We start from the raw sequence: 13,881 nt of genomic DNA, 5'->3' as shown, positions 1-13,881 counted from the left end.
GCTCCTCTGCTGCAGTTCAGTTTGCTATCATTTAAAAGAGGCGGAGCCACAACATTCACGGTCGTTCTTCAATCGGCTTCTTACCGACTATACAAGCGCACTACTTAGGTATTGACGTAATGGATACTACACCCTACCTAGTGCACTTGACGTGAAAAAACGAGGCTATTTACGTATCCGTTACGTATCAAAGTCTTGTCTTATATGCATATGTCTGTATGCAGGGAAGGGGGGAAGTAAGCATAGTCAATTGGGTTGGGGGTGCTTGGAATGGGTGGTTAGTGAGGGCATACGCAGACATGTAAAACCCAGAAACATTTAAAAGCAGCAATAAGGAGGTTTGGTCTGCAACTAGTGAGATACCAACCTAAAATATATACAAACATATATTTTCCAGCAAACATATCCAACCCAAAATCTGTCTAAAACCTCACACAGAAGCTGAAATTAGCTCAAAATCTATGGTGTCACAGACGTTTGAAGAAAACAGGCTATAAAAGGCAAAAGAACTACTCAAATATATTTATGCATTTTCTCCCCATTTTACTCCCGATTTAGCACACTCAATTTGTCTTCCGCTGCTGAGGGATACCAGATTGAATCCGAGGAGAGCACATCGCTGTACACGCCTCTTCCGACATGTGCACAGCCCTCCTCTTCTCGCCCATGCATTCTGCACAGGCGTCTCTTCCGCCAATCAGGGTCCTTACACAGCGTATGAAGACCCACCCACCCACACATAGTCCGGCCTCCACCCTGCATATACGGTGGCCAATTAGTATCTGCTGCACGCTAGATGGTGCCCAGCCAACCGGAGGCAATGCCGAGTTTCGAACCGAATATCTCGCTGCGCCACCTGGGATACATACAATTTTGACTATTTGCTATTGCCTATTTCCAAACTCTTTGTTTTACTTTTTTGCTCTGCACTCGATTAAGAACTGTGTCTTGCTTTCTGGCCTCTTGTGCTCTCTGGCTCATTATACAGAAGACAATTAATTTTTATTCTGTACTGTACTGTTTGTAAAGAAAGCTGTTTGGCGGTTGCAATAAACTCCCCTTCAGATTTCCTTTTGGGTATTCATTAATGCAGCTAGTTCCACTGATTGGTTCACTGATGTTAAGCACTATGTCCAGGGCTTCTGGTTAGATCAGCCCAAAGGGAGGACAAACCTCCCTTACTGCCATTCACACTGACATTAAAATCCAGTTTTTTTTAATCCTGTCGTCTAGCCATAATGGCTTGATCCAACATTTAATATATTTCTAACCATGATTCAAGATTCAAGATTTACTTTATTGTCATTTTACCAAAGTGTACAGAAAAAAACGAAATTACGTGCATTGGTTCACGTTAAAAACACCACAGGTTTAAAAAATAAAATATATATATATAAAATAGTAATGAAGAAAAATATGTAGGATTAAAAAGGTACATCAAAAGTTAAATAATAATAATAATAATACTGACATTATGAAAATTGCACATTGTAGTTAGGTATTGCACATTACGAAAATTCACAGTGGTAATACATAATGATAATTATTGCACATTTTGTTACTGCTTGTTAAGATATAAGGATATTGCACATGTTATACCCATAGATGAAATATTTATCAGATTTGGGTTAATTTGTTCTGTTATGAAGTACACATTGCTATGCACTTTTGGGGGTGGTCCTAATGTTTTAACTTATCAATGTATATATGTCAACAAAGGCATTCTTCTTCTTTTAGGATAAGTGGACCCAAACAATTAACTCCTTACACAGCAAAACAGAGAACCCCAACCCTTTGTATACGGGTCAAAGACGAGACGTATCTTTTTAGTGTACCCACTTGATAAATAATATACAATTATATTAATATAAGTGGATATACCTTCAGTCTACTCCATTTGTACATCTTTACTGAAACCTAAAGTAATTTTTACGAAAAATGTATGATTTTTGAAAAAATAACCCTTGAAACCCCCAAAATGTCATTCAGTGCAACGGTCCCCCTACCTCTTTAAGTAATAAAACATTAAGAAAAAACTAATTAATCTTAAGTAAAACTTAAAATTTACTGCTTTGGCATAATTGTACAAATGTCATGTGTGACATATTAGATAATATTCAATCAGATGTGTTTTTTAATATTAATAATATTCAGGATACTTTCAGTCCCCATTTTTCCAATCTTCAGTTGTCATTCAGTACAACGTTAATAAAAAGCCTTATTTTAATATGCAATCAAGCTACTGCAGTCATGTGACCAATTATAACAACAAAAGAAGACTACTGGGGACCCTTCAGCACACACGAGGTCAATGCATTTTAACATTATTTGATAAAAATGTCTTTTCACTGACATAGTACATTAAAGAACAAAACTGAGTGTCATTCAGTACAACACAGAAAACGTAATATTACGGTTAATCTTGTAAACAAACAAGGTTATTAACATTTAAATGTGAATATGTGTAGAAATGTCTTTGAGCTAAGGTCAATGTTAGCTTTTGCTAACCACTGGGATAACTGTAAAATGTGCTAAAGTAAAATTTCTGTCATTCAGTACAACAACAGTCATTCAGTGCTACAGAATTTCGCTGTTGCACTAAATTGACAATGACATTGTTATACTGACTTTTTATTGTTTTAAAATTATTTTTAAATATTAAAACCACTTTTTTCCATTCTAGTCTTCCTTAATAAGAGCAGTAATTACAATGAATATTAATAATTATGTTTTTGATGAAGTGGTCCCTGAGATTTTGTTATTGTCAAGTACGATGACCTGCCATTCGTTGGGCAGGTACTGCTGTCTGTAGGAGATGAGGTGCAAGTTACAGTAGCTGCATGCTACAAAATTGAAACAGAAATTCCTTTGTGTGGCCAAATCCACCTGATGAAATTTACTACCTTAAGTCTGATGTCAAAATCATAATCGCAGAACCAAAGCCATGTACAGCAAGAACCTCAAGGTTAAGAACAAAAGACTGGACACAGACATGACTATAGCCTATCCTACACACGAGTCAAAGGCAGACTTACTCTGCGTTCATACAGCTGTCTTGAATTAGCGACCTATCGGCCAATCAGAAAAATAGAATTTCTCAGCCAATCAGAAAATAGAATTTCTTGTTGCTGGGTGAGGTCTGAAATAGGTTTCAGCTGCAAGCACACGTTCCATGAATGCGCAGTGGCCGAAAGGTCTGCTCTGTGCTGAGGCGGAAGAGAACCTAACCTATGTATTAGGAACATTGTTTAAAGGAATATTGAGCTGCCCTTGGCAGTTCACTCAGTGGTTTGGGACAGACACTCATTCATTCACATATTCATACAACACTCAAACATTAAAGCTGCCTATCCAGCCCCCACCAGCCTGGACAGCATGGCCACAAGGGCTAGTGGCGACATGTCCGCACCACGCCCCCTTACACTGCCGAGCCGTCCTTCCACCCACTTCTGGACCAGGCACCTTGCTCCTTACTCCTACAGTCATCTAGGCCAGCACACTCAGACAGACCAGGCACACTGGCCCATCGGGCATAGGAGCCGCAAGTGAGCTGCCTTTGGCAGTTCACTCAGTGGCTTGGAACAGACACTCATTCACACACACAGATATTCATACAACAGACAAACATAAAAGTTGCCTATCTAGCTCTCACCGCGGCCACCCCAGCCCCAACACTGGGCTACACGGCTACGGTAAGCCTGGACAGCATGGCCGCAAGGGCTTCTGGGTAAAGCCCGTGCCGGCCCCCTAGTGGCGACGCTACAATATCTAAACCAGCTGCAGTATTCTTTAGGAATAACTTATATTATGATATACAGTAGATTGGAAAATAACATGGCTTTTACCAAATAATTTTTTTATCACAAATAAGGTAAGGGAAGTAACTCTCAGGATTCTGCAAAGATGTTATCCTATCAATAAAACTATTGCTAAATTTAAAAAAAAGATATAAATACTGAATGTTCATTTTGTCACAAATATGAAGAATCCCTTACTCACTTATTTTGGGATTGTTCATTTTGCTCATTTTTGTGGACTGATTTAAATAATTTTATTAATAGAAAAATTAGCTATAACTTTAAATTGAAAACTGAATTTATTCTATTTGGAATAACTAAAAGTGACATATTGAATTCAGATGAGACTTATATTGTCAAACTTCTCTTAATATTATCCAAATATCACATTCATTGTTGTAAATTTATGAATAATAGACCAAACTTCAACACTTTTAAGGCATCCTTTATATCGTACATTAATTCGTTAAAACTCTGTAAAGGCAAGACGTACTTTAACACTGTTAGAAAACTTCTCTATCCCTTAAGGTCATTTTAGAAAAAAAAAAAAAATTTATAACCTCGAGCAATTTTTAGTTTTTCATTGTGTATTGTACATCTTGGCTGTGATTGATGTATTCTTTTGTAATATATTTGTTGTTCAATAAAGTTCATTTAAAAAAAAAAAAAAAGGTGGAAAAGAACCATCAGGATCATCAGGTAATACCGACCGCACCCACCCCCCCACCCCCCAGAAAGGGACATCGACAGAACAACCTCTGACAACCCCCAGACCAAGTAAATTTAAAATCTTGTTTAAACATAATTTAACATTTAGCAGAAGGATATGGCAAAATGTTTAATATGTCAGTTGTAATATTTGTCTCGATTTTACACGTTTTTCCCTTTCATTTACTCAATCTAGGTGTAATCCAAGTGGAATCAGATGCACATAGCAGCAGATAAAAATGAAATACAAAAACTGTCTATGTTCAAGGCATGTTTATTACATGTAAATCATTAGTCTGTAGTGCATAAACTGTGGAATATTAAGAACTGCATTGGTACAGTCTGAACACTTTTTATTGCCATCTCTCCAGTGATTGGTGGTTTGAGCCTCCTGCAGTTGTTAGTGATCTAAATGTCCCTATCCTTATGAGTATAAATAATGTTCTTTAATACAAAAAAAAAACACTGTTGAAGGACGATAAACAAACCATCTCCGCTGCCTCAGAGTGGGATGATACTGGGAGGCCTTCATTTGATCTACCATGATAATGTGTATGACTGTCCTCTAACAGAATGTTATGGGCAGTTCCGAATCAGATGAGGGACCATCCACATCCAAAGCTCAGCTTAGAACAGTAAAAATGTCTTACCAAATATCTGAAATAACACAAAAAGCTATGTTTGCTATCATAACATGCTATTTTTGCCTCTTTCTTTCAAGTTGGGTGTAAATGATCTATACAAGGTCCATCTGGAGAAACAAATTGCAAAGTGTGATCCTCAGGTGGAGCATATAAAACAGACAAGGCTAGAAATTCAGTTGCTTGAATTTAAGATGGTTGTCGGTGCTAAGGGTAACTATTAATGTTCTCACTAAAGAATAAGGACAAGGAAATTAACTTGTTGCATTGTTTTATTTTCAGTGATCATGCACAGAGCCTGACTATTTGGCTTCAATATTTGTAATGTGGGTAGCATCACATAAGATCTTGATGGAGAACAGTAAGTTGCAGAACGTGTATTAAATGTTACACTGTTTTATTTGACATTTGTTCATTTTTTAAGATAAGGGTCACTACCTGTACACTGAGGGATATTCTGTCTGCTGTTCAAATAATCCTTTTCATTTTCTGCCGGTGCTTTAATGGGAATGTGGGCTCCATCCATGCAGCCACCATGCTACTCTGTGGCATTCATCTTTGATCTTTATTACAGACAAACAAGAGTTTCAATGCTAGGCATACTTTTCCTCAGATACTGTTTGTATTGAAAAGACAACATTTTAATAAAATAAAATCCACATCTGTCAGCTACCCACACACAGCTGTAACATACTGTATATACATATGATAATATGTGTAAAAATGTGCAACATTCATCGATATGTAGTAAAATCATACTTTAACATAATTTTGCAAAGACTTTTTTTAAATTTGTGCACAGATAGGGTTTTCACTTATTAATGTGGCTGTAAAAATACTGCTACCAGTAAAAGGATATATATATATATATATATATATTCTTATATAATAAGAATTTTAATATTTCATATTTATTTGCGAAGTGGCTTAGCAAAATGTCATTATGTGTTGGTAATGACGTGTTGCGGTAATGACAATTTTTACTTTTTTAAAGAAAAAAACTAGCTAGGCCATGGATTTGCTAAAGCTAGTCAACAGCTAGTACAAGATGCACTTTAAATACATATAAATAATGTGTACATTTCTTTTTTTTTTTTGGTAAAGTACTGCCATACTGATGTAAATGGTAATGACGCTGAATAAATATACTCTATGGTCAGGAGGAATACATGATTAAATTACTCACATTTCCAGACATTAAAATGTTAATCTTCTCTCATGGCTGGCATGTGCTTCCTTGCGAGTCTTTGTTTCCATGGTTACAACATAAACAAGTGTTACCTTCAAATGATTCCCTACAGAAACCATACACTGTTGCGGTAATGACTATAAAGCTGGGGACAGTAATATATTGCTAAAAAATATGCATAGGTTGTACGAATATATCTTTTTAAGTTACTATAAAACTCATATTGTGATTTTTATAATAAATTGATCACTTTTTAAGATTTTATTAGAGCAGAGAAGTTTTAAAGTCTGGGTTGGGGACAAGGCCAAAGTAGCAAAATATTGATGTTTAAATCCTTATAAAAAATGTAAATCATAATTATTTTGGTATGCAATTTTTTTTAGTGATGCAATGAATGATCTTTTTAATACCTAAAATATTTGTTTTGTAATAAAGTATTTTTAACACAAATTTATAACCTAGGGACGTAAAAGTTCCCCCAATTGAAGAATCACCCATATATATATACAGTGTATCACAAAAGTGAGTACACCCCTCACATTTCTGCAAATATTTCATTATATCTTTTCATGGGACAACACTATAGACATGAAACTTGGATATAACTTAGAGTAGTCAGTGTACAGCTTGTATAGCAGTGTAGATTTACTGTCTTCTGAAAATAACTCAACACACAGCCATTAATGTCTAAATGGCTGGCAACATAAGTGAGTACACCCCACAGTGAACATGTCCAAATTGTGCCCAAATGTGTCGTTGTCCCTCCCTGGTGTCATGTGTCAAGGTCCCAGGTGTAAATGGGGAGCAGGGCTGTTAAATTTGGTGTTTTGGGTACAATTCTCTCATACTGGCCACTGGATATTCAACATGGCACCTCATGGCAAAGAACTCTCTGAGGATGTGAGAAATAGAATTGTTGCTCTCCACAAAGATGGCCTGGGCTATAAGAAGATTGCTAACACCCTGAAACTGAGCTACAGCATGGTGGCCAAGGCCATACAGCGGTTTTCCAGGACAGGTTCCACTCGGAACAGGCTTCGCCAGGGTCGACCAAAGAAGTTGAGTCCACGTGTTCGGCGTCATATCCAGAGGTTGGCTTTAAAAAATAGACACATGAGTGCTGCCAGCATTGCTGCAGAGGTTGAAGACGTGGGAGGTCAGCCTGTCAGTGCTCAGACCATACGCCGCACACTGCATCAACTCGGTCTGCATGGTCGTCATCCCAGAAGGAAGCTGACGCACAAGAAAGCCCGCAAACAGTTTGCTGAAGACAAGCAGTCCAAGAACATGGATTACTGGAATGCCCTGTGGTCTGACGAGACCAAGATAAACTTGTTTGGCTCAGATGGTGTCCAGCATGTGTGGCGGCGCCCTGGTGAGAAGTACCAAGACAACTGTATCTTGCCTACAGTCAAGCATGGTGGTGGTAGCATCATGGTCTTGGGCTGCATGAGTGTTGCTGGCACTGGGGAGCTGCAGTTCATTGAGGGAAACATGAATTTCAACATGTACTGTGACATTCTGAAACAGAGCATGATCCCCTCCCTTCGAAAACTGGGCCTCATGGCAGTTTTCCAACAGGATAACGACCCCAAACACAACCTTCAAGATGACAACTGCCTTGCTGAGGAAGCTGAAGGTAAAGGTGATGGACTAAACCCAATTGAGCACCTGTGGCGCATCCTCAAGTGGAAGGTGGAGGAGTTCAAGGTGTCTAACATCCACCAGCTCCGTGATTTCATCATGGAGGAGTGGAAGAGGATTCCAGTAGCAACCTGTGCAGCTCTGGTGAATTCCATGCCCAAGAGGGTTAAGGCAGTGCTGGATAATAATGGTGGTCACACAAAATATTGACACTTTGGGCACAATTTGGACATGTTCACTGTGGGGTGTACTCACTTATGTTGCCAGCCATTTAGACATTAATGGCTGTGTGTTGAGTTATTTTCAGAAGACAGTAAATCTACACTGCTATACAAGTTGTACACTGACTACTCTAAGTTATATCCAAGTTTTATTTCTATAGTGTTGTCCCATGAAAAGATATAATAAAATATTTGCAGAAATGTGAGGGGTGTACTCACTTTTGTGATACACTGTATATATATACGTATATATATATATATATATATATATATATATATATATATATATATATATATATATATATATATATATATATATATAAATATATATATATATATATATATATATACACACACACATAATGTTATAACAAGCCTTTTTATTAATATTGTGATTATTGTGATTAATAATGTTGCAACTCTCCCCGTATTGACTGACTGTGATATAAACGGAAAGGTTTGCGAAGAAATTCATCGGGAAATGATTAATCTGAGTTTAATTACTTGTTCCCGACTAAGATCTCTTCGAATCACTTGCGCGTCTGTATCCACTGGATCCTGGAGGAAAGAACACGCCAGGTTTGCATGAGAAAAGTGTGTGTAACCCCGGGTTAGGTTTAAGTTAACCTGCCAGTGAACAGGTTAGCTTCAGAGCGTAAATTGCTATAGTAACTGACACAGGCTCTCTTTAATCTCGGATTCTGGAACGGAAAACCTAGAGTTTTCGTTTATTCTGAGTTAACTTACCCAGTTTAATCACTTAACCCGCTTTCTGGAATACCCCCCTGTTCAAGGCACTGTAGGCAAACAAAGCTTCACCTTTAACAACAAATCAGAAAAAGTTTTTATATATGAACATCCATGACAGATCAATTAAATTTCAGGCCTGCAACATTTTTTTAAAAAGTTGGGATGGGGCAATTTAGGGCTAGTAATGAGGTTAGAAAACAAAACCTAAATAATGATGCGATTTCAAACATGTCACGTCATGTGATCCCCCAGATCCCTCAGACGGCACTGCATCAAGAACCGCCACTCAACAATAGCTGATATAACCACATGGGTGAGGGATTACTTCGGCAAACCTTTGTCAAGCACTACAATACAGAGTTACATGCACAAATACCTTCAAAAATTTTACTGTGCAAAAAAGAAGCCTTATGTTAACCATGTCCAGAAGCGGCGTCAAGTTATGTGGGCTCGAAGGCATCTTGGATGGACCATCACACAGTGGAAATGTGTATTGTGGTCAGATGAATCAGTGTTCCAGATCTTTTTTGGAATAAATGGACGCCGTGTGCTGCGGTTCAAAGACGAAAAGTATTGTCCAAATAAGTACAAATGCTAGGGTCTGTCAAGGTATGGTAATTTACACTTCTGTGATAGCAGCATTAATGGAGAAAAGTACATTGTTGCATGGCAATTGTTGCCTGATGAAAATTAATTCATAGTACAATGCAGATATGCAGCAGTTATAATCAATATAAAAGACGAGAGGCTTTGATAAGGGCCAAACCAGACAAATAAAAAACTGCTTACAGGCCTAAGGATCCTACAGAGAGCGGTCTGAGGAGGTACAAGCCAGGAACCACTGGTTGTTGGGCGGCCAAAACACATTGATGCCAGAGGACATAAAAACTATAGCTTCTGGTAGGGGCAAGAGTGGGTAGGGGTTTCTGTGGGTCAAATTTTAGATCATTTTAATACTGGTAATAAGGTAAATGTGTCAACAGACAAAGACTTCTGTGTACGGGGCTGCATAATCACAGACCAGTGCCCATGCTAACTGACCATTGAAAGCACCTACAATGAAGATACAGGCACGAGAAGTGTACAAAGGAACAATTAAAGTTTAACTGGCCCAACGGATGCAGAAAAGATCATGTGTGTTGTTTACCAGGACGATGGCACCAGGATGCACCGTAGGAGGATCAATCACGGAGAGTATAGAAGTTGTAGGACCGTCTGGAAATTTCCTGGTACCACATACCATGTTGTATGCACATCGATCAGGCATAACATTATGATCACCTTCCTAATATTGTATAATATACAGCCCTGACCCGTCGAGGCATGGGGTCTGACACCTTTCTATCAGAATCAGCATTAACTTCAGCAATTTGAGCTACAGCCTTCACTCCCCACGTGCATCACTGAGCCTTGGTCGCGATGACCCTGTCACTGGTTTACCACTGTTCCTTCCTTGGACCACGTTTAATAGATACTGACCACTGCAGACCAGGAACACCCCACAAAAGCTGCAGCTTTCGATATGCTCTGATTCAGTCGTCTAGCCATCACAATTTGGCCCTTGTCAAACTTGCTCAAATCCTTACACTTGCTTATTTTTCCTGCTTCAAACACATCAACTTTGTGGATAAAATGTTCTCTTGCTGCCTAATATATCCCACCCACTGTGTTATTCACTTCACATGTTATGCCTGGTCGCTGTATATAACCTTTGATTAAAGTGCATGTTTTCTAAGCACATTAAACTTCTAGAAACTGTAAACATATAAACATCACACATAATAAAAAAATATATAACAGCTCTACGTGTTTAAAATTATGTGGACAGACGGACAGCCTACCCAGAACCATGAGTATCAAAATAAATTACATGCCTTCTGATTGCTTGCTGATGTCCCAGCTGTAGAACTATTATTTCCCTCGAGTCTATTATGTTATAAACCTATTACATTGAAGTCAACCTGAAAGCATCAATCTGCCTCCACCAGAATTGAGTGTAATGCATTTAAAGGTGACAAATGCTGATAAAATGCCATGAAGTATACAGACTACACAGACTGATGAAAGCCGAAAGTACATTTTATTTCTCTTGGCTTCAGCGTATGCATTAATATGCTTAACAAATAATTCCTCCATGAAAGTTTGGAGATTTAGGGATATTTACTTAAGCAGTAAATACAAACATGGCTTCTACATGAAAAAGGGAAAACAAAATCATTCATGTCTGATTATTGTAGTTCCAGTGACTGTAATTGCAGGGCAGAGACACAACACAATGCACAGAGAACATAATGTGTAGCAGATACAGACTACACTATGACAATTTAGAAAGCATAGAGAACTATAAAGTGTACACTTCATAATTTTACATGACATATTGGATTGTATTAGAAATGACAAATGATTTTGTTGATTTGCGTTTCATTGATCTTGAATTAATGAGGCACAGGTTATAAATTCAAAGAAAAATAATGAAGGGCTAAAAAACCCAAACAACAAAACCAATGGATTCTCTCTCTCTCTCTCTCTCTATATATATATATATATATATATCTTGCCAAATACACGCTGAGGGGCCATCTGCTCCCCCGACGCCGAAACACCATGACTAAATCATGGTCAACGATTTAGCCGATATAAAACACTACTTGTATTTTTAAACACTCTCCATGGAAAACAGTGCATGGAAAAGACAGCAGAAAATAATAACTTAAATTCTAAGTTGCAATAAGTTAAAAAAGTGGCAACCTGATGCCCTAAAAAGGAAAAGAAATAGCAAAAAAAAGGAAATATAACCGTACAGAGTGTTTAAGGGCTTTAAAACACAAAAAAAACTGAAGTGACAATTTGTGCTTGGTAAATCTGCCAGTAAAGACAATCACATTTACAGGAAACACAAGCAATAATGTTGAAAAACGAGGTAAACGAAAAGAAAATGCTTACAAAATTTACAAGAAATGATTTTACTATTACTAGTATGAATACTCACACTTAGTATCATTACAGCTTTGATCAGATGCAAAGGAAAAAATGCAAATGAGCAAAAATCGTCTTAAACGGGAATTAAACATACACATAGGCAACTTCCATTGTCTACTAAGTACAAATATAGAAATGAAATGCAGGAGTATTCAAATGAAAATATACACCGATCAGCCATAACATTAAAACCACCTTCTTGTTTCTACACTCACTGTCCATTTTATCAGCTCCACTTCAATGGTCAGGACCCCCAAAGAGCAGGTATTATTTAGATGGTGGATCATTCTCAGCCCTGCAGTGACACTGACATGGTGGTGGTGTGTTAGCACTGGAGTTTTTAAATACTGTGTCCACTCACTGTCCACTCTATTAGACACTCCTACCTAGTTGGTTCACCTTGCAGATGTAAAGTCAGAGACGATCGCTCATCTATTGCTGCTGTTTGAGTCGGTCATCTTGTAGACCTTCATCAGTGGTCACAGGACGCTGCCCATGGTGCACTGTTGGCTGGATATTTTTGGTTGGTGGACTATTCTCAGTCCAGCAGTGACAGTGAGGTGTTTAAAAACTCCATCAGCATTGCTGTGTCTTATCCACTCATACCAGCACAACACACACTAACACACCACCACCATGTCAGTGTCACTGCAGTGCTGAGAATGATCCTGTGGGGGTCCTGACCATTGAAGAACAGCATGAAAGGGGGCTAACAAAGCACTTCAGTAATTGTAGAACTACAAAGTGCTTCTACATGGTAAGTGGAGCTGATAAAATAAACAGTGAGTGTAGAAACAAGGAGGTGGTTTTAATGTTATGGCTGATCAGTGCATTTTGGCCGCAAATGTTCTGTGATTGGCAGAATATCAGCAACGAGATGAAGAAATGCAACAAATCAAAACAAGTTTGTTAAACATCGAACCAAATGAAGTGCTTACGAGAATCAATTTCAACAAGAATGCCATTAACATTCCTTGCATTAATTGGCATTGATGTTACAGTCCTTAAAAAATGGCAGTAATCGCTGCCAAATGTGGACCACATATCTCAAATACATTCAAATCTACTAACGTACAATAGGCTACTTTCAAGTACTTCCGTTCAGCTTTTCTGTCCTGGCTTCGTTCCTTGGGTCTGGAGTTTCCTCTCTGACAAGATCCAGCTGGAGCACCGCAGCAGGTGTAGCAATGCCTCTTCTGTATCGGTTCAGTTCAGGTTTGAGTCTGTCGTAAGGGTTCGGGAGTAGATCTGCGTGCTCCGACACCCTCATGTGGATGAAGAGCAGAGTGCGATCTGCTGCACCGTTCCCAGATCTGTAAGGAGCTGTCTGATGCGGTGTTTCAGCTGGGGCAGGCGGGCCATAGGGTCCGGGGGCTCCAGCTCACCTGTGTAGTCCAGCCAGCTCTCCAAAACTACAGGTGAAACAGAGGAAATACATTTATAACACACACACACACAGATTTTAAGATTTTTTGATTAATTAAGCACTGTAGATAAATAGATACATAGATAGATATGCTTTATTTGTCATATATACAGTGTATCACAAAAGTGAGTACACCCCTCACATTTCTGCAAATATTTCATTATATCTTTTCATGGGACAACACTATAGACATGAAACTTGGAAATAACTTAGAGTAGTCAGTGTACAGCTTGTATAGCAGTGTAGATTTACTGTCTTCTGAAAATAACTCAACACACAGCCATTAATGTCTAAATAGCTGGCAACATAAGTGAGTACACCCCACAGTGAACATGTCCAAATTGTGCCCAAAGTGTCAATATTTTGTGTGACCACCATTATTATCCAGCACTGCCTTAACCCTCCTGGGCATGAAATTCACCAGAGCTGCACAGGTTGCTACTGTAATCCTCTTCCACTCCTCCATGATGACATCACGGAGCTGGTGGATGTTAGACACCTTGAACTCCTCCACCTTCCACTTGAG

General features: G+C 38.4%; 1 protein-coding gene across 2 annotated transcripts in view; it reads right to left on the bottom strand.

Moving 5' to 3' along the window:
• Window positions 1–11,011: 11,011 nt before the first annotated feature.
• The window catches only part of phf20b (PHD finger protein 20, b), a 30,808-nt gene continuing 27,938 nt past the window's right edge, over window positions 11,012–13,881 (bottom strand). For both annotated transcript variants that reach the window (XM_063015602.1, XM_063015601.1), the window contains exon 18: window positions 11,012–13,341. In XM_063015602.1, the coding sequence (XP_062871672.1) occupies window positions 13,196–13,341 (146 nt within the window). In that variant the 3' untranslated portion in view covers window positions 11,012–13,195. The remainder of the gene's footprint in view (window positions 13,342–13,881) is intronic.

Source organism: Trichomycterus rosablanca, chromosome 19 (assembly GCF_030014385.1).
Source record: "Trichomycterus rosablanca isolate fTriRos1 chromosome 19, fTriRos1.hap1, whole genome shotgun sequence".
NCBI lineage: Eukaryota > Metazoa > Chordata > Actinopteri > Siluriformes > Trichomycteridae > Trichomycterus > Trichomycterus rosablanca.
This window is presented reverse-complemented; position numbering and strand designations above follow the sequence as displayed.